Source organism: Oreochromis aureus, linkage group 17, assembly GCF_013358895.1.
Source record: "Oreochromis aureus strain Israel breed Guangdong linkage group 17, ZZ_aureus, whole genome shotgun sequence".
NCBI lineage: Eukaryota > Metazoa > Chordata > Actinopteri > Cichliformes > Cichlidae > Oreochromis > Oreochromis aureus.
This window is the reverse complement of record NC_052958.1, coordinates 14,981,337-15,003,883: the sequence shown is the minus strand read 5'-3', so window position 1 is coordinate 15,003,883 and position 22,547 is coordinate 14,981,337. Positions and strand designations below refer to the sequence as shown.

General features: G+C 40.2%; 1 protein-coding gene across 8 annotated transcripts in view; it reads left to right on the top strand.

Annotated features, from left to right (window-relative positions):
* Nucleotides 1–22,547, top strand: part of magi2a (membrane associated guanylate kinase, WW and PDZ domain containing 2a) — a 252,987-nt gene that overhangs the window by 175,666 nt on the left and 54,774 nt on the right. For all 8 annotated transcript variants that reach the window (XM_039600931.1, XM_039600930.1, XM_039600929.1 and 5 more), the window contains exons 6-7: nt 568–647; nt 21,490–21,547. In XM_039600931.1, coding sequence (XP_039456865.1) covers nt 568–647; nt 21,490–21,547 — 138 coding nt within the window. The remainder of the gene's footprint in view (nt 1–567; nt 648–21,489; nt 21,548–22,547) is intronic.

Genomic DNA, 22,547 nt, shown 5'->3' with positions numbered 1-22,547 from the left:
AGGTCTCCTCGCTGCATCCTCTTCCTTCATCTTCTCGCTTCCTTTATCTTTTTACTGTAGGCATTTTCTACACCTCCCCTGACTTTTCCCTTCCTACTATTGTTCTGTCATCATGAAGGGAGGCCATTGTGGGTCCAGAGCTTCAGACAAGCCGCGTAGATGCATTGCGCTTCCCTGGCACATCATCATATCTGATCTAGATCCAGCTCTCTGCCTGGGGCTCTGGCTGAATCTGCCAAGCCCACAGCTGTTCCTCTCCATCACTCCCCCAGTCACCCCTCTATCCATTCCTATCCCTTCTCCTCTCCTCCTCCCCTGCCCGCTAATGAGAGACAGTGAGCAAATTAAAAGTATTGATTGCCATTTTGTTAACCTAAAGCATTTTTCGTCTCTCTTGTCACCTTTTTTAGACGCAGGCACTCAAGGGAGTCTCATCTTTCCTCTCTGAAATGATTCTCTGGCTGAATTAAGAATCCACCAACCTCCTTCTCTCTCTTTGTGCCAAGTCTCCTCTCTCTCGCCATCTATCACACTGCCTCTCACGCTCTCTCTGTCTTTTCTTCACAGCCACAACACTAAGACAACATCGTGGCTGGACCCGAGGCTAGCCAAGAAAGCAAAGCCGCCCGAGGAATGCAAAGAGGATGGTGAGTACAGCAGCTCCATCGTCTATTCGTTTTTCCTCTTTTATGCTTTTCTGCCTCTTACATTCACTGATGCTAACTAGACACTGGAATGTAAGTTGCTCACGGCATTAATTTCAAGAGATTAAAATCTTGCCTGTTGCTCTGATGAGCTGCATAGTGGCATGATTTCCTGCAAGTCAGTGGAAGGACATTTGCTAAATTGTGTACGCTGGTACTGGGTTTGTATGTTTTAGGAGTTATGTAGAGACAGCGCTAATGTGTGTGGCAGCCCGCGCTGCAGTTGATAGGAAGCCCCGTGATATGTGTGCTTAAAACCCAGGACCAAAGAGACTGGAGGTTACAAAGACTTCTTTATTCTCAACCGAGCGAGATCTGAAGTGTCCTTTATCCACCCACACACTCGACAAACACATAACAAAAAGAAAGGAGAGAGATGAATGTCAATGCATTTTTATAGACAAATACAAATACACAAGTGAGTTGTATCTTTCTCTTTTTTTCCCACATCCTGCTTCCCCTTTATTTTTGTGCGTGACCAAGAGGGGGTTTATCAACTGAGTTATAGGCGCTGGGGGTGCAGTGCAGTTGAATATGACTGGAGATGGACAGAGATAAAGAAGAGAAGTCACTACCTTGCTTACTTGTTTCTCTTTTCAGTGCATGGTTGTTTATGGTGGGAGGGTAGCAAGGTTTTTTTTTCAGGGTGCATATTCCTGGAAGCACATAAATACATTGGACACTGAATAAGTGTTCAGACAGCAAGTCATGTGAGCAAATGACACCCCGCCCCAGGTCAAATTTAACCTGCCCTGTGTTGCCAGTTGTATGACAGACAGTTACATATGTTGGTGTATTGTTTAGTTTTGGAAATGTGGCAAATGATAATTTGAAGTGTACTAATAAACCTTCATGAGGCTACAGTCACAATAGGGAAAATGGTAATTACAGACTTGGCACAAATTATTGCAACAGTGCGCAATGAACTTGTGATCTCATTGTCTTTTAGCTCATTGCTTTGACAACAGAGACCAGCTTTGCGACCACTCGCAGTCAGCTGCCGTCTTCAAACGTTTGGTGTGTCGAAACAGCAATAACATGGAGCCAGTCTGCTATCGGTTTGTAGCTGTGATTGAATCAGCAGAAATGACAAATCTGTCGTCATCTACATTCACAGAAATTCACATTAAACAGTTACTCTAGCCAGAAATTTGTAGATTTGAAACAGAAGTTCAGAAATTCCTCTACAAATAATGACGCAATTCCTGCAGGATAGTGGAACAGACACTCAGCCAGCTTACTTTTTAATGGAAATATAACCAGAATGCAACAAGTTGGCAGCCAGTTGAGTCCCTTGTTGCAAAGAGTTATTGGCAGTTTTTCTGCATTTAGAAATTCAGAGTGATTGCAGTTGGTCTTAGAGACAGAAGTTTAGAGACAGAAGGTGGCATGTTCCATAACCTTTGGACCAGTCGGTCACTATAACTACTTGCAATCAGGCGCTGAATGCGAAAAAAGAAATCAGTAGGCTACCTAGTTGCAAGGAGGCTGGAATCCTACGTTTACTTTTTTTCTGTTGCCAATGAGCCATAGGCAGATGAGACAACAAGCTTTTGTGAAATAAAGCTGAACAACCACCTCAGTATAAAACATCTCAGCTATTGTATAGAGTTTGAAATCATAACAGGTTTGTTGCTCCTCTGCCAGCACAAGGAAACTGATATCTGAAACGGCTCGACAACAATTAACTGAATTCTGTAGTTTTGGGGGTTTCCAGAGATTCTGTGATCTTCTTCTTCCTCTCCTGCTGTGTTTTTGACTATACTTACGTTACCTGAAATAAAATATACCTTGCTTAAGGTCGCCCAAGCCGAGATTCTACACAATTCCATCATTTAAAAATTAGATGAACAAATACTCAAATGGTGCAATATTCCTGCACAGCCCTAGAAATTCAATACAGACACTCCTGCCTCCTCTCCACCTACGAATGAATTTCAGTGACTCTGACCTTTCATCTCGCACAAACACCTGATCAGAAATCTAATTTTCACAACTCTTGACCTAACACCAGTCAGATTCCTTTAAAAAAACTAGAAAACTAATGATATTCATACCAGCTTGCGCTGTTTTGTCTACAACTACTTCCTGCTCAACATGTTTTCATTTTCATAACTGCGTAACTACAGCCTCGCAGAGCTGCATGGTTATTGTTTTTCAATCAACTAGACATTAAATATTCCCTGGTGTGTACCATGAAGTTAAATAAAATTTACATCCAACTAAAGTGCATAAGATGATGAAGTATTCCAGCATGTTTTAAGTGAAAAAAGAAATATTTGTATTTGCGGTTTGGTAGCATTAAACATGGAGACTCATAGCCTGTTTTAACCTTCCAGAAAAAAATTGCCATCCAGATCTTGCGTCTTATTCAAAAGAACCCCCATGTAGTCGCCGAAACTCCCTTTTCTCTCTAAATCTTCAGACATTAAAGGGAGAATGATCTCCAAGATGATGAAATGACACAGAAACAAAGACAAAGGCGCCTGTGAGGAATTAGTCCAAATGTGATTGTGCTTTCATCTCCAAGACTTCCAATCCTATTTATCCACCAAGGACACACCACATGAGGAGATGTGCTGATATTTGCAAGGATCGCTGCTGATCTTCTCAGGGCGTCTCATCCACTTAGTTAGTCCCAGCGGTACGAATCAAAGTCAGGCAAGAGAGTCAACTGTATAGCAGTTGATAACAGTGGCTTCAGGTCGGTATCAGCTGGATGAAAAAGTTCAGTGACTGCACCTGTAAAAAAAAAAAAAAAAAGGGAAAAAACGCACCTGTTTGAAATATAGCTGTTATTCCCTTCAAGGTTTTCTCCTTGTGCACCTTCAGAACTTATCTGCAAGTTCACTATGCGCCTTAAATGTTTAGAGATCAAACAACTGTGTTGGAATAACGCAGCTTTAATGTTTAGGATCTCTGGTCATGAGACACGGTCTTAGTTTATTTTAACTTCTTGAAGTTTAAGGACGGTCAACGCAGCATAAATTGTGGTTTCTGTGTCATCATCCGCCAGTACACATGATATTTAATATAAGTAGGTTTTTTTCTCACCATCACCTTCCTCCCCAAAACTAAGTCTTTGCAACTTCTTCCTCTTTCCCATATTGAAATTCACATTTAATGGAGTCCTGGGAAAACAGTGTGGCTCATCAGGGATACAATCTTGAGGGATACAACAGCCAAATTTAAATTCGTTACAGTTTTTGTTTTTTTATAGCTGCAGTCATTGAACTTTGTTACTGCTCAGCTCTCAAGTGGAAAACACAGGAGAATTGTTGAGCTCAGTAATAAGTTTTAGCTGAATGCTGCACATCAGTGGGTCAAAACGGGCAAATTTCCTTATAGTTTGGAATATTGAATTTCCTGAAAGAGATGTCTGATTCTGTCACGGGTTAACTACAAGTGCATGCTGTTATGTGGGTTAAACCTCGACTTAAAGAATCTTATTTGATTCTGGGATCTTTTTAGCCATCTCACTGCCAAGCATCAACATGTTTGCAGCCTCACGCAGCTTTTGGTTCATTTGAGTTTGTGTTCAGGGATTTGTTAATTCCATAATTAAGCTGTTGACCTCTGTATTTATTTAGCTTTCAGATATATTTCTTTTGACCACCAAGACTTAAAGATCCACCAGGGAAGATAATACGGTGGTGTGCACTTTGCTCTGCTTTGTAGGTTTTAGTAACTCGAAGTGTGTTTCTGTGTCAGCAGCCATACGAGATGTATGTAGTTCAGCCAAACTTCCACAGCCTGGTGACACCAGCCACCCCTGAGAGCTGAGCTCAGTTAGGAGAGAAAAGCTGCCTCTGTAAATTCGGTATTGATTGGGGGAAAGGTGTGGGCGTGTGCGTGTCCATGTTTGAACCCAAGCCATGCTCTGATAAGCACTAACAGGATCGCGGGGTGGAGTCTCTGAGGTGTGACGAGACAACAGGGAGAGAGAAGGAGGAAGAGGAGTACAGTATTAAGTCAGACTTTGAGTGTAGAGGAGAGGAGTTAAAGTGAAGAGTACACATGGAAGAAGTGCTTAAACTGCAATACTTGAGGCTCTTTATTACAAATGTGATGGGAGAATTTTATTTGAAATTGTACTGTCACCAGAGCATACTTGGGGAGGAAAGCTTTGCTTTGTTGCAAATTATTTTCGTATCTGGGGGTATCATTTCTCTAAGTCAACTGTTATCTGGCAGTTGTGATTAAACAAAAGGCTAACAAGGCAAGAAATAAGGAGCCAGATGATCGAGCTTGTTATCTTCTAATCCTGTGAGATAATCACCATCCTTAGTCAGAGGGACTTGTGTACTTGGAAAAGTGTGAATATGAAAACTATTTTCTAAACAAATATATATAAAAGAAAGTGATTAAGTGATCGACAAAGCCACTGTGACCATGCCCATGTTATCTGACCACACAGCTCTGAGGTAGGCTGCATTCTGTGGAGGGAGAATTTTTTTGCTCACAGACGAGCCGAATCTTTTACATCAACACAAGACTGAGGAATACGAAAGCTGCCTGCATAGGTCATACATACTGAAATACACAATTCTTGGTCACAATTTGCTTTTAATAAAAGTGAGTTGTTTAATCTTAGTATAATTCATGATATTTTAAGAGTTTTGGACGTAAAGCCTTTCATCTTAAAAGCAACTGGTAACTGCAGCTGTCAGACAGATGTTATGGTGTTAAAAACTACAGTTTCCCTCCTAAAATGAGGTGAAATAGACATTTAAAAAACCCCAACTGACTGTTTAGAACCTCAGCGCTGTACCTAACAGCCATATGCGGGTAAATGTTTCCACCTCTGGTGAAGACAACTTGTTCCCTCTCATGTTTAAAGTCAGTTGCAACGCATACAACCAGATTCTGTCAAAATATGCGCAGAAATGTGTGCTCGGATTAGGGTGCTCATTCCTGCATGTTCAAAGGAGCGTCAGCTTCAGTGAAGACAGAGCAGCTGACATCACAGGCGCCTTGTAGTTACATAACTCGCTCTATATTTCTCCCTCACTCTTTCTGCCTATATTTTTTTCTCACCTCCACTCTCTGCCTCTATATCTTCTATATCATCCTCTCTCTCTCGTGTCCTCGTGCCTCTTCTTTTTTGTTTTGGTTAAAAAAAATCTAGGACATGCTTTTTACAGAACCTCCCTCTTTGCTTTTATTCCCACTCTCTCACTTAAAATTGCTTGGTTGTTTTTTTTTCTATCCTGCCAAATATTTGTTGGCCTGGAAAAAAATAAACTGAATGGGCCATACTCTTGTCTCACCTCTTTACTTATTCAGCTGGTTTTCTCCCTTTTATTTGCCTTCACAGGTAAAGAGAAAGAGATTCCCCCCATTAAGTAAACTAAAAGCAGTTTGTTCTCACTGTTTCTGCATGTTTAATTAGATGTCAGTTTGTCCTAACTGGAGAAAATATGCTATATATCAGGGGAAGTTATACTACATACAATATAACGTAGTATATGAATAGACGCATAAATTGCAGGGAGGGATTATTACTCTGATCGCGCTTAATCGTATTACAGCGCCTCTTTGTCTTTTGCCTCTGTGAATCCCAAAAGACGGGGCTCGTGCATACAGAGGGCAGCAAACGCAGACAAGTAATTACATTCTGGTCATGTGAGGAGCTTCACGGCCAAACACACAAAGTTATTATCGTGTCTCACAGGCTAGTTTCGGGCTCACACTTCCTTCTTGTGCTCTCTCCAGGGGAACTAGCGGGACTAGCGTTTTACTCGTTTTTCTTTGCTTTTCTCACGTCTGCAGTTTAAAAAAAAAACGCCATCCAGTGTGTGTATTTGTGTGTCCCTCCGCCGATACTTCATCACTTCTGTCCAGATGGGACAGCGCTACTCCAGCCTGGGAAATGCCATCTCTCCTTTTGCTGTGATGTCAATTTAGCCAGCTCAGCAGGACTTTGTAGATAGATTTTGTGATTTTTGTGGGGTGCAGGGTGTTGTTTGTGAATGTGAAGACTCACTCACCCTGCAGTGAGTGTGTGCGCACTTCTACAGGTGAGTTATTATAGATGGCAAAATGCAGCGCCCTCCTTCACCTTGAGCCTTTCTGCAGCAGTCGGGAGCGGAGTCGGAGGGGTTGGGGATGGCAGGCGTAGATGTCGACAGCATGATTGATGGGTGTATTTTGAGAACATCCCCAGCAGAGCATGCCTGAGGCCTGGAGATTGGATGGAGAATTCATAAGACTGTGTGGCAGGTGTTTGTGTGACATGCAGCTTCTGAATTAAATGTCATTGTGTGAATACCAGTGTGAATACCAGCACTGCACTTTTTTTTAATTAGCATAAATAGACCTAGATGATATATACAATACTGCATTAAGGTAATTTATGTTGATTTATGATGATTTTAACGATGCCTTTAAGCATTAATATTTATTTTCTTTTGAAAACATGAGACAAAAAGCAAAATGAACCTAAGACTGTGCCACAGAGCTTCACTGGTGCCCAAAGTTATTAAAGGATAATAACAATCAAAAGGTCACACCGTTATATCCCTCCACACGGGTATTGAAGTTCAGGAAGTAGCAGAATATGACCCACATAATTCTGCTGCCCAGAATAGTCAGTAGTGCATTAAATGTGTACTACTCCACAGCAACAATCCAATGCATTATTTACTTTTGTTTGAGTAATGTTTGCTGCAAACTACACTGCCCGGCTATGATAGGAAAATACTGAGCCTTTTTTAAAAGTGGAGCTATATTTGTGTGTGTTCTATAAAAGATTTACGTCTTCAAAAGGAACTGTTTGGGTCTTAGAGCCAAAGAGAGAGTAAAGAGCTGAGAGAAAGATTAATTTATAGCCTTTTTTAACTTCATTTTCCTTTTTAATTCATATATACAGAACCGATTTAAATGCTTGAAATCGGGGTGGATGGCTTTGCAAAGTGTGAAAACTACAGGGAAGAACGGCATTATTTTTGGACTTTTCACTATGATTTATGGCGGAAAGCACTGTGCTGCAAAGTTATTAATGGTATGGCCTACCATACCACGCCAATGGGTTTCTTTGATTTACAAAAGTAGCATTTCTTTGTAATGACAGTAGACTCACAGTTGCGCTTATTTTTCTTAACACATCTTTGGCTGTTCATCATCTGTATCAGAAACGGATGGTTCATTAAAGTTTAAAGCTTTCCGAGTGTACTTGCACTTCATTGTATTAAAAGAAGGATATAATTTGTATGGGTTATTATGCAGTGGTGGCACACTTTCTGTGGTCTATGAGGCAAAATAAGAGTGACACCCGTGATTTAGATGTCAAGCTCACTTTAAAGTGCTTTGTCTGTGACTTTTTTTTAAAAAAACAGTACATAATTCTGCTTATTCAGGTCTGTGTTTGTTATGTTCTTCTGTACTTGTCAGAAAATGTTTGAATACAATAATATGTCACTGTGGATATACAAATTTATCGGTCACTTGATTGGGAACCAGTCAGATGCTTATCTGGGCAAATATCCAATCAGCCAATCACACAGCAACAACTTGTTGCATTTAGTCATGAAGAAATGGTCAAGACCTGCTGAAGGTCAAACCAGCCATCAGAATGAGTAAGAATAGCTGGTCTGAGTATTTCAGAAACTGCTCATCTGCTGAGATATTCTCAGATATTCTTAGATATCTCTAAGTCTGACAAAGAGAAAATATCCAGTGCAGCAGTTCTCTGGGTGAAAATGCCTTGTTGTGTGCCAGAGATCAGAGGAGAATCCTTCAAGCTGATAGGAAGGCTACGGTAACTCAAATTATGTCTCATGACAATGAAAGTATGTAGAAGTGTACAGCACATCCAGCCTTGAAGCAGATGGGCTACAGCAGCAGACAACCACACCGGATGGCACTCCTTTCAACTAAGAGCAGGAAACTGAGACTACAATTTGCACTTGCTCACCAGGGGGTCTTGATTTGTGCTGCAGCATTTGGTAGGTAGGATCAGATTTTTTTATAAACAGCATAAAAACATGGATCCATCCTGCCTTATATCAATGATTCAGGCGTAATGATGTTCTGGATGTTTTTTTGGTACACTTTGAGCCCCTTAGTACCAACTGAGTATCATTTTAATGCCACAGCCTACCTGAGTATTGCTGGTGACCAAGTGCATCCCTCTGTGACTGCCGTGTACCCATCGTCTGATGGCTGCATCCATGTCACAAAGCTCAGATCATCTCAACCTGGTTTCATAAACATGAAAGTGTAATGGCTAGAGTAGCAAGGTGTACCTAATAAATGTCTGAGTGGATCATTTGACCTAAGCGTAATTAAGCATTTTTATACCAGTTAATTTACACAAACTTATTTACAAAGATATCTGTACTTGCATTTAAAAAAAATAAAAATGGACATGATAAGCAAACACTTGAAGATTTTTAGTAATCAGTTGATTTTCTTCCAAAAAATGGAAACTCCTGAGTACACTTAAGCTGAATCCTATAACTGCTGATATTTCAATTTTATGTTTTTATTCATCTATATGGACTCGCACACTAAACGTAGTTAACCTAATACATCATTATATGCTGTTCAAGGCATCCAGGAGGCTATAATGAAACACTATACTCTACATAATTACCCTATTTAACACCTAACAAAAGGATTTCACAAAAAAAAGCTTTTTCTCTGACCCCAGCAGGACGAAATGAGAGTGCTTCGGAGGGCAACGCTAGAAACAAAGAATAAAAAGGAGAAAGCGTGCGCTTGTCTGTTTGCAGCTGCACGCAGCTGTAAGTGTTTTTCACAAAGAGTTTATCCAAATAAACCCGAACTTTGGAGGCAACAGAGGAGGGGATAAGTGCCAGGTCACACTTCAGTACATCTCCTCCTGTCACTGGAATGCCCTGATAAGGTACAAGCTTGTGAATTCTGCTTTTTTTCCCTCACTTTTATTCTACCGCTTAACTGTTGTCTGCTTGCTTTGAGTTAGAGACCAGTGAGACACTGAAGTAGAGCGAATGAAAGGAGGGTCTCCACGCCACACAGGTGCATTTAAAAGGAAAACAAGCTGTGGAAAAAACGGCAGCTCATTGAAATGGAGAAATATACAACAGAGGAAAACACTGCTGCCAGCAAGTGACACAATTAACTGATTTGCTGTCAAAGCCACGGCTGTTGCTTTGACTTTTCCTGTCACGGCGCAGATGTATTGGTTTATTAATCATCTTCTGAAAGACTAAGTAAACAATCTTTGCCCAGTAGGAAAAAAAATATGTGTGGTTTATATCTGTTGGACCCGCATGTGACAAATACAGCAGTAAATCATGAGCACATCACTGTGTATCAAACCCTGTCACAGCCTGTGTGGTTTTATCTTACTGTAAGCAGATTCAGCCATATGATTAACTGACAGCTGTTAGAATGACTCAGCTTGTGCAGTTGTCCCTGGGGAGTCATAGCTTGTTGGCCATGTAGTCACAGAAACATATGCACATGCTGAACTACAAGTTTGCTGCACTGATAGTAAAGAGCCGCCAAAATTTAAACACTCCATGAAAGGCAGTGTAGTTGCTGGACTTAAGGTTCATGACTGATAGCAAGGAGATTCATAAAATTTGTGCTGGGAGCAGCAGATCGCTTTCTCGTGTGGAGCAAAGCACAACTATCCACCAGTGTGACGCACCGCCTAAAGAAAAAAGGAGGGGGCAATCTGTCAGTAGATCGGTCTTATGGTCTCAGCTGGAGCTAGGATGTCAACAGCCCCTCAGCCCAAGTGCGTCATGTCAAGAGGAGTTAGCTAATGCTAACATGGTGCCAAGCAAGCTGAGGACACATTTAGAAACCAAGCATCCATTCTGTCAGGAGCACAGGAAGCAGGAGCTTTTTCTGCACGGTGTCAGTGTGTCTGATGAGTTGATGCAGGTGATTTCTCTTGTAGTGGAGCTTATTGCAAAATGTAAGAAAAAGTCATGCAAAGTTAAAATGCTGCAAATGGGGTATCTAAAATGATTTTGTCTTTCAGTATAGTGATAAGAAGAACTGCCAACATGTTTGTTGCATTAAAATTTTAGCTTACCCTTTGGTGTTTCTTAAGCATTTAACATTTAAAAACCACAGATGTAACCTCCAAAGCACAGAGACTGATGCATTTCAGTTAGATTTTTTTGTTAAAGAAATAAAGTGCTGTAGAATGCACAATTATTTTCCTTCCCTATAACACATTTGCATGACCGTATTAAACTTACATTGTTTTAATACATTTTTAACTTACTTGAACCTAGCATTAGCCCACAATTACAGCACATTGGGTTATAAAATCTGATCTCAACCGCATCACCGAATACCTTCCCGTACAGGCTGTTCCTCGGCAAGCCGCTTTGTAACCCACCTCCGCCTTAGTCCTTTGCCCATGATTTTGTGTCCAAAGGAAGGTGTGCCACTCTGTTCAAGGACAGTGACAAAAAAAGCATTTTTATTACTTCACCTGAAGAAAGCGTGCTTCCACATAATAACTAGGATTTTGATTTTTCTGCTTCTGTGTGCCCCTCTGACAGACAGCACGTCCCTGTCTTTGTTAATATTTTTCATATCTACTATCATCGATGCTTGTTGTTTTCCGTACTGGAGGGTCTGGTTTCTCCCCTTCCAAACAGAAGGGGAGAGCATGTCACCAAATGTAGATTACTGCAGATGGAATAACAATTTTCGCCTTTTTCAGTTTACCACCATATTAACAGCTTTCATCTTCCCTCTCTTTGTCGACTCATTATTATATTCCTTGGTGTGTTATTCCTACACTTCCTGATCAAGGAAGAATAAGTTAGCAACCTCCACATACACTATATCCCGCTTTTCCTGCCTCCTTTTTTTAAAATGCCTTCTGTTCTTCTGCTCTAGTGTGACAGAAAATGGTAAACTGCACTTGTCTTGCAGGTGAGGCTTTTTCTGCTACGTCTTGTTTGCCCATCAACAAGCCCAGAAAGTCTCAGAAATCAACCGACGGGGCCGGTGAGCAGCTCTCAAAGCGCACAGGCCCCCTTTGATTGCGGTTTTGATTATGACAGACAGGATAGTCATTATCACCACAAAACTGTAGAGTATTTTTTTAAGTGTTGATTGGAGAGGCAGCCGAGTTTATGAATTATAGGTTAGACTGACTGAGAAAATATTGAGACTGAGTTCATCATCACTTTCAGGTCCTCTGAAAATATTCAATTTCAATCACAACCAAGTAGGTTTAGCTCTTTGTTGTTTGGTGGTTCCTGAGAGGAATAATGATGGCGGCGTTATGAAGAAAAAGACTTGAAGAGAGCAGGAAGACCTTCGCTTAGATATATAAATTTACATAGACACGGTTCATTATATACTAATGTATGAGTGGTGTTAAATGTTCCTGAATTTTCCCTTCAGGTTTTCAGTACTGCAAATTTCCGCTGAGCTTCACAGTGGGCCGTGGATAATCTTAAAATAAATGGCTCAGTTTTTCTGCAAACACCACTATTTATCATTTTGAACAGTGTGGGTGTTGAATTCACAGGTAGTCTAGTATATTAATGTTCAACTGGGCAAGTGGGCAGCAAGTTCTGTCCCTGCGACAAAAACAAATAATGCTAATACCTTATTTCATCTTCCGAGACATGCTGGCTTTAAATGTGTGCACAATGTGGTTCTTCTTTCTGCAGTAGCTGATGTCTACAGTGGGATTTTTACTAGACAGGCAGAGTTTTTGCCAGGAAAGTTACAAGTCAAGTTGCAGTAGACAGATGCCAGCTAAAGGCTTAAAAAGGTTCAATAAGTTATCATATTTTTCTTTTGTTAAACTTCTTTATAGGCTTTACAAGTTGCTTTTTGCTTTTATTGTGAAACAGTCACAGGAAATGCTTTTATCAACCAGATTAGCACCAACTGTGTTAAAAATGCATTTTAAAAAAGCAAGATGCTGATTATTTATTGAGGTTTTAAATATTGGAAGAGAATAGCTGTGCAAACAGCTGGCTGATGAGTACTTGCAGCTCTTACTCTGCAGCTCGGCGACCAAATTTCATGTGTCCTGCTAAGAGGCCAATTTATTGACTGACACCTTTATTAATGTGGGTTGTTTGTTGAGCTCCACTGCAAACACAGTTGACAAAAAGCCTTGAGTGTTGGCTTTAGTATTGAATGAAAGATACAATAAAAAGTGTTGAAAAAAGAAATGTATTTTTTTACAGCTACAGTTAGGATGTGAAAATGTACAAGGCCTCTTTATCTTTAAAAAAGTTATTTTCTCTTAAAATAAAGCAATATGCAGACCAGTGGTTTCTTTGTATCTATAAAGTGCTTTAAGGAGAAAATTATGTCTATCCATCATCCTTCTACCGCTTATCCGGGGCCAGGTTGCAGGAGCAGCAGCTTACGCGAAGCCCAGACCTCCCTCTCCCCGGCCACCTCCTACAGCTTGTCCGGGGAGGGGGACACCAAGGCATTCCCAGGCCAGACGAGTGATTTAATCTCTCCAGCGTACCCTGGGTCTGCCCCAAGGCCTCTTCCCGGTGTGACATGCCCGGAACACCTCACCCAGGAGGCATCCTTGTCAGATGTCCGAACCACCTCAACTGGCTCCTTTTGATGTGGAGGAGACTCTGAGCCCCTCCTGGATGGCTGAACTTCTCACCCTATCTCTAAGGGAGAGACCAGCCACCCTTCGGAGGAAGCTCATTTCTGCCGCTTGTATCCACAATCTCGTTCTTTCAGTCACTACTGTAGGGACGTAGATCGACCAGTAAATTGAGAGCTTCACTTTTACACTCAGCTCTCTCTTCACCATGACGGACCGGTACAGCATCCGCATCACTGCAGCCGCTTCACCAATCCGTCTGTCGATCTCACGCTCCCTTCTCCCTCAACTTGGGGCAGGGACTCATCCCTGACCTCCCTCAGAAAATTATTTGATTGATTTAAATAAGTATTTTATGTGTGTCTGCCTTTAAAACAGCATGTGATTGGCTGTTTAGATATTTCCATTAATGAGCAGTTGAACCTCATACCTAATACAGTTACCTTGCTTTTTTTAGCTGACAGTTGGTGACAAGTTTCAGGCTCAGTTGTGCAGTTAAACCTAATATTAGAAGTCACTATAGTCACTGGATTTAAAGTTGATTGTCTCTTCATGCGTTTGCACATTTGTGACTTCTGCCTGTGATTTAAGGATCTATTATATATATTATATATATATATATATATGGGTTCACTGTTATGTTTAAGAATAAACTTGGGCTTAATCGGATGCCTCCCTTATGTAAAAGTGTCTTGGATAATCTAGTTGTCTTATTGTGATGGATAAAAATAAATTATATATATTAAAAGCTTTCGCAGAGCTGCAGAGAATGTGCCTCTGAATACAGACCAGGTGGCAATTCAAAAAGAAGCTGAAATAATTAAGACGGTATTGTATTGAAACAGCTTCTTTGTCGTCTGTGGCCTTTCAAGCACTTTTCAGCTTAAGTTTGAAGTTTAGAGAATTGATGCTGGGCTGCTACTTACAAAGAATGCAATCTGCAGTAGGTAAGTCTAAGCCTTTGCGGCAACAACGGTCCATTTATTTCTTGTTAGATCTTTACATATTATATATTTCATTGAATTATAGAGCTGATTTTGTGTTCTCAAATGTGTTTTTCATTCCTTCTGTCAGTTAGTGGACTTTGTGCCAGTCAGTAGAAACGTACATTAATCAGCTGAGAGAAGTTTCTCTCAGTAGGCTCAGTGCTCGAGCCTGAGCCTGAGCCCTCGAGTGGGCTGCATTCAAAGGTGACATGATAGATGAAGCCCTGTGCAGTACACTATCCAGTAAGACAGAACTTTAATTTTTGGTGACTACAAAAGGCTCAGGGCACTGAAAATGATTCAGTTCACCTTGTTTGCTTTTCAAAAGGTGGAAAAATGAAAGAATGGGGGGTGGAGGGGCGAGAAACAAGGTCCTGGTGAATCCCTGCGGTGTTTGAGGGCTGTGTGGTTTGCCACCTTCTTCTTAAGACCAAATTGGAAAAAGTAGAATAAAAAATGCACGAGCTTGTGAGCGTGAAACCTAACTTCAAAAAGTTTTGGAGAGACTGCATGTGGTAAGGTAATGTAAGATAAAAGAATACTTTTGGAAGGAAGAAGGCGAGAGAAAGAGGAAAGAGAAAGAGAGAGAGATTATGGAGCATAATGGTGGCAGAAAATATGGGAAGATGCCAGGATACCTCCTGCTGGTAGTAAGAGGCCCTCCACCTGTGACTGCAGGATGAATGTGGTGGCATGACTAGCAGTCGTAAACATTTTTCCACTCGCTTCAGGGCTTCATAATAAGAGCTCCTACCTGAAAATTCTACACTGGCTTGACATTTCCTTCCACTGATAAGAAGCATTGGTTTTATATTGCATATACACACACACACACACACGTTCACACATTCTCCCAACTTGTCCCTAGGAGTAAGTGCTTCATTGCAGGCTGCTGACAAAGAGGTTATAGACTACACTCAGCGGAGCCAGACAAAAGAAAGCGAGCAAAGAGACAATCCTCCTAAGTTCAGCATTTATCATCACGCTGCACAGTAACAAAAACAGCACTGCAGTGTGGGCGCATTTGTGTAAAGTATGTGAGGCACTGAGGCCATAATACCACATGAACACATTAAAGGAAGACTATGTAAGTAATGCTGAATTATAGCCAGTAATCACAAGTAGCAGCTAGCAAAGACATTAAAATGCTTTTGAACTAACGGTAAAGAAAAGTGTTTAAGTCTGCAAACTAACTTTCACTGTTTCATAAGGTTTATTCGCTAAAAGAGAAGGTAAATAACTATCATTGGAAATGCATGAATCTGTTCCCTTGAATTGATTTGGGAGTAAAATGATTTAGCTGCAAGGACGTCTTATCAGCAAAAAACATGAGTAATCAGGGAATCAGAGAGATATAAACATTTATTATCAACAGTTAGTTTAGACAATCTACAACCCCAATTCAAAAAAAAGTTGGGAAGTTGTGCAAAATCTAAAATAAAAGCTGAACACATTGATTTGCATCTCTCAAATGCTCATATTTTATTCACAATAAAACAAAGAAAACATGTCACATTTTTAAACTGAGAAAATGTAGAATTTTAATAATAAATTTGGTTATTTTGAATGCCTCACATGTTGGTTACTTGGCACTAAAAAGAAAAAGCTAAAGAAATATTTTGCAGCTGATTACATTAATTGGCAACATGACTGGGTACAAAAGGAGGATCTTAGAGGCAGAGGTTCACCAATCAGCAAAAAACTGCATCTACAAATTTAGAAAAATGTTCCTCAAGAGAAAATTGTGAAGAGTTTGAATATCTCATAATATACAGTACATCATTTCATCAAAAGACTCCAGATTCAGAGACTCTAGAGAAATCTGTGTCCAAGGGCAAGACAGAAAATCAATGTTGGATGCCTGTTTTCATCTGTCCCTCAGTGGCACTGCATTATTCTGCATGATTTTATTGCAACACGGGCTCAGGACTACTTCCAGAAATCACTGTCTGTGAGGACAGTTCACCATGCCATCCACAAATGCAGGTTAAATCTCTGCCATGCAAAGAAGAAGCCATGTGAGAGAATGATCCAAAAACGTCACCATCTTCTCTGAGCCAAAGCTCATTTAGAGGGGATGGAGGCAAAGTGGAAAACTGTTCCATGGTCAGACAAATCAAAATTTAACATTCTTTCTGGAAAACATGGACAGCACTAAAGAGGAAAGGGACCATTTAGCTCGTTATCTGCGCTCAGTTCAAAACCCTACGTCTAGCAGCTTGCACATCTGGAAAGGCACCATCAGTGTGGTACACTATAGTGCCAAAAGTATTCACTCAGCCGTCCAAATCATTGAATTCAGGTGAATCACTTCCACAGATGTATAAAATCAAGCAGCTAGTCATGCAGACTGCTTCTACAAACGTTTGTGAACGAATGGGTCGCTCTCTGGAGTTCAGTGAATTCCAACAAGTCATGAAATTTCCTCACCACTAAATATTCCACAGTAAACCTTTAGTGGTAGGGGGTTTCTCCACAGCAGTAAACATTGCCCTGTCCCCAATTTTTTGCACCATCAGATTCAAATAGTGCAATTTTTTTTTTAACGCTCTATCGCTAAGTGTATCTCATTTTTTTTTAGGTTTTTGTGAGGTTTTTTGAGACCTTTACATCATTAGTGGGATTTTCCTTTCCTGAAAAAAAAATTCATGTAAATTAATAAATTAATGTAGCAGATGTAGCAAAAATATACAAATGTATATATAAAATGATATTTCTTTTTTTTTTTAAAGTTTTTCAGAAGGTTCAATAAAAAAATTACATTTTCTGGCAATTATTTTGTGGTTCAGGCTTTACAGGGTTAAACTGTTTAAACATTTGATTTGTCAGTTTCATAGTTTGGATAAAATATGCCTTTAGGAGATATTTACTTTATATTTATATTTTCTGTGCTTTGTGGGTATCTCGTTTCCAGTGACTCCATTATTTTACTACTTGTGTATTTTTACCCTCAGACTTTAGTGCTATCTTGCTGTGTTGCCAGATTTTAGTGTTTGAGAACCATTGTCAGAATTGACAGTCAAAAGAATAAAAGTAAGAGCCAAGTTTTAATAAAATCAAACTATCCTTAACAGAGATACAATTTGTCTTCTACTTGTTATTGAAGCCAGGGACTGTTTTTGTTCCTGTAAACATTCTGTGGACGTTTTAATAGAAAAGCTTTTCATTAGAAGAGTGCTGGAATGCATGACTGAGTCCTTTGATCTCCTTTATTTGTCTGCGTGTGTGTGTGTGTGTGTGTGTGTGTGTGTGTGTGTGTGTGTGTGTGTGTGTGTGTGTGTGTGTGTGTGTGTGTGTGTGTGTGTGTGTGTGTGTGTGCATGCATATGGAAAATAACTGAAAGGGTTATACCTCTGAATATGAGTGTAAAGTAAGTAACATAATTTGTATGTACTTTATATACAGGTGTGTAGGACTTAGCAAAGGTCTAGTTAAAAAAACAAAAACACTAACTCTAAGAAATGTTGCTGTGTTCACAGAAGGTATTCCCGTGGGCTGTCAACCTGCTCACAGCACTGCTGTATCACTCACAACCCTCTGTGTGTGTGTGTGTGTGTGTGTGTGTGTGTGTGTGTGTGTGTGTGTGTGTGTGTGTGTGTGTGTGTGTGTGTGTGTGTGTGCAGGAAAAAGTAGTGCATCTTATGAAACTTTAATCATTTGTTTGGAGGAGATGGGGGCATGGGTACAGAGAGGCATATGGCACGTGCACTCCTTAGCGTTGGTGCAATAGTGCTGTCTGCAACAGAGGAGCAGTATGCACTCCATCGAGTCTGCTAACTAGGTCAAGGGGTGATTTTTAACACACTGAACAGAGTGACCATAGATTGTATCATATCTTTGGTGAATCCCTGTTTATGTGTCTTTGTCACAAGCTGCAGTCGTGCCTACAACAAGCTGCAAAGTCCAGGAGAGCCTGAGGTGCTTTAGTTCTCCCTCTGGTTGCCTCCCTTTCTGATTAGGAAGCATTTTCTCTGCTGTTATCTCTGCTCTCATCCTGATTAACTTTGCATTGTCACTAATCAAAGCTGGTCTGAATCTAAGCCGAGCAGGACCGGAACACACTGTCCCCGAGCTCCACGCTAGATTCAGCTTAGATTCTATTTCAGTACGAGCCTCTAACAGTGAGTACCCAAGTTGGTTTTGAATGATTACAATATTATGCTAAAATTCTGCGGTCTACATGTGGGAATATGTTTTAAATGCTAATTGCTCATATCCTGGAAAGCAAAGGGGGGAACTCCTTCTAGGCATTTTTTTAAGAGATGTGTTCTGCCAGTGAGCTGTGGGTATAGAAAAGACGAGACAGGACAAAACTTTAAAAGTCCTGTCCGGTATGACTGATAACTGTCAGAGCTGGAAGGAAGATCAGCTTTGATCACTGCAGCGTGTTCTGCAGCACATCCCACGTATAGAAAGAGGCCAAGGTGGCAGAAACATCTGTGCACTCTGTTCAAAAGTTATACACCACTTTGTGTAAAAAAGTAAAGCTCTCAGTCTGACCAGGTAGTCAATGCCAGCTGTTACAACAACTATTTTAGGCATTGCCAAAATCTTGTTTTGACATTTATGGATCATTTATCAATTGTAGAAGATTAATCACAAAGGGGATTTTCAGATTTTTCTTTCCTGTGAGGTTACATTTATTGTTTTGAGTGATATTCCCCAACATGTATTGCATGGATTTCCTCCCATTATGAAAAGTTATACAAATTATACACTGACTTTACATTTAGAAGTGTTAGATGAAGGTTTTGGTTTGTCAGTGCAACGAGGTCCTCCAAATCGTAGCGTTTCAATTTAATTTTGCTCGTTAACTCATAATGTTCTCATTTAATTAGGTTTTTCTGTGGTAAATCCATCTAATGTTGTTCTGTGGAGGGTTTAGTGGGCATGACTCACATCTGTTGTTTTGGCCTCTGTGGCAGTTTGAGGGTTCAGGTGATTTGTTTTTTTTAAAAATGGAGATAAATTTTAGGTTCAGTTGAAATTAGCTTCCTGCAAATATCATCCCAGAATACATATCATGAAATATGTTTGCATATGTTTTATGTGCTGTTAACTCGTAGTCTGTGTTTTATGTATAGACTGTATATAAAAGATGAACAACGCTACAGTGACTTACACCACCTGGTTTGTGAACTTACATTTTGATGCTTTGACTTTATCTTAATGGTCTTGATGGAGCCATTTGCCACCCTGAGATGATGGAGTGCTTAATTATCATGCAAGCTTGGCTATCCAGGTTCATCCGTAGACTGTAAAGGTTCATCACACAGACATAGATATCTGGTAATTAGATTAAGTAACGGACTAATAAAATGCTGGAATCTCTTTCACTTAAACTGGGCTGTAAATTAACACATATTACCACAAAGCTCCAGTACACCATAATAATAATGAAGCATGTTATATAAAAATTTAAAACAGGAAGGGAAATACAGGAATATTATCTATGGAGACCAAAGGTATTTCATTATACCTGACTTAAACATGCTTCTGTCTTTTACACAGGCATACAGGCTCTGTTATAGGCACTGAGCCAGGTATTTCTTGGGCCCTTGCCTGCTTTCATACTGGACGGGCCACAGGGCTAACACATAGAAAAAAGCAACCATTCACACTCAAATTCACACCTACAGGCGGTTTAAAATCATCCATTAGCTTAACCCCATGCATATCTTTGGACTCTGAGGGGAAGTGGAAGTATCACTGGAGTAGTAGAGCAAAGTCCTGCAGACCTGAGGAGAACATGCAAACTCCATACAGAGAGACTGCTGCAAGGCAACAGTGCTAACCACCGCACCACTGTGCTGCCCTATCATACAGCAACAATCAATAATATCAATAGCATCATTCCCACGTTTGATTAGCACCATGGACAGCAACTGCAGTTAGAGGTTGGGGGAATGGACACATTTCAAGCTTACCAGGCTACATTAACAGAAAGACAACTGTAATGTCTGCAAGCATGGAAGAAAACAGAGAAGCCCATTAACAACAGGTCCTCAGACTGATGAGCTAATCCGTTTATAGAATTCATGATTCAACAATCATTTCTAATGGAGCAGCTTCTACATATATTACAGTATGAACGCAGCAAGTATATGCCTGCCATGTAATCCAGAGATGCTCGTTGGATATTTATGGCAACCGGGCCTCCCCCTACCTTCTGAGCCCTTGGGAAAGTTACACCTTTATGGCACATTTACCCTCCCTGCATTGGTCCCTTCGCACGCTGATGATGACATCATCAAGCAGCCACAATCATTTAAGCTCGCCGGTATGGCGCTATTGTCCATTTGTAATCTTCTCCAGCACTGCTGCAAAAATCTACCTCCATGAGTTCCGTGTCATCTGGGAATACATGTGCTTCCATATGCACGTGTCATATAAATGTCAGTCACAGGGTTTGAATCAATTGTTGTGCCAGCCTCAAGTGGCCACTCATGGAACTGCAGTTTTTTATTAGCTCTGTGCTGGCTGCATTGCTTACACCAGGAGTTTGCTCTTTAATTAATTAATTTAAATTTTTTTTTAATTAATATGTCATTTAGATCCTTATCACAAGTGTTGTATTGATTGATATGACATTTACAATATCTGTGATGTACTGTTTATTATTGGGAGCTTAAGCCAGTCCCTAACTCGTAACATTTGGAGGTGAAATGAGAGTAAAACTTCACTAACATGTTCCAGCTGATGCTGTTGAGATATAATGCCCTGACAGTTTGTGCTCATTCTAGTTTTATTCTGTTAATTTATGGAAAATGTTCCCATATTTTTTAAAGTATATTTACAGCTTGGTGAAGATGCAGGACATAAATATTTTACAGATTTAAATTCAGCCACTAGATCTAACAGTGTTTGGTGCAGTTTTACAACTTTTTTCTGAAAGAAGTTTGCATGTGATGCACAGATTTAAAGATGCAGTAGCCTCTTTAAATCAATCAATGTGACAAGTTGCAAAGGAAACGTAGCTAGATTTTAATCTTGTGTCTTATTGCCATAAGTTTTTTTTATAAAAGATGAAATTTCCAAAATATAGATGAGAAATAATCCTTCTAGTTATCATGCTAATGTACCATCAAATTACTGACGATTACCAAACAGTAAAATGGCACTGTAAACTTAATCTGCCACGAACATTTTTTCATGCAACATCAACATGCTGATGCAAGTTCACTGAATAAACAAGTCCTTCATTACCGCTTCTGTTCTTTTTTTGTTGTTGTTGTTGTTTTAACAGAGCTTCCATACGGCTGGGAGAAAATCGATGACCCCATTTACGGCAGCTACTATGTCGAGTAAGTTCAGTACATCTTTAATACATAATGACTTGCTTTTGATTTTCAGCATAGCCCACTGGTGTCGCATTAATCATATTTATTAGGAGCAAACTGGCGATGTAGCCAGAAAACAGTTACTCTTAATGTCTGCTTGCTGACGGCTCACTGTTTGTTTGCAAGTTTATGTGCTTATCTGTAGCCCTGATCATGCATCTGAATGCTACAGAGGAACTGCTGCAGTGGCCTGTCCTCTGTATTGAACTGCACGTCCCCTCTCTGTTTCAGGGGTGCCTCTTTTTTTCTTTTTTTTGTGGCTGGATGCTTTCCACTCTGGGGCACTGGGATGCTGCTCTATTTTTAGACTGGCAGGGGGAATTCATTTGGCTTGACTTTGCTTTAAAAAACCTGCAGAGTGACACTTGAATACACTCTGCCTTATATACTGCGCATCCCTCTCGAGATGCTCTTTTTTGTCTTCCTTTGTCATCATGTAAATATCATTAAAGAAGCTGCAAGACCTTGAAATTATATAACTACATAAAAATAAAGTTAAGCTGTTTTGTAATTAGGACTGTGATACTGGGGTGTTCATTAAAAGATAAGGAGAGGAGAGAATGTTGCTGTGTGTGTGTGTGTGTGTGTGTGTGTGTGTGTGTGTGTGTGTGTGTGTGTGTGTGTGTGTGTGTGTGTGTGTGTGTGTGCAGTCTTAAATATGGAGAGAAGTATCTAATGATGACTAATTATTTCACACTGGCAAATTACAGCATTTGTAGTCAGTGACTATCTCCCCCCTGTACATACTAAATTAAGATCAACGTGGGACATTAAAGGAAATCGCTGTTCCATGTGCAGGGTTACTCCCAGCCACTGATTCACATAATTCTGGTTACAAGACGAGTTGAATTACGGAAGAAATCAATCGTTTGTTCTTTTTTACTCAGCAGAACTGTTCTGCGGCTGTTACATAATCTGGGGACTGGCCATTCAATTAATCATCATAGCTATAGCTGCTGTAGTG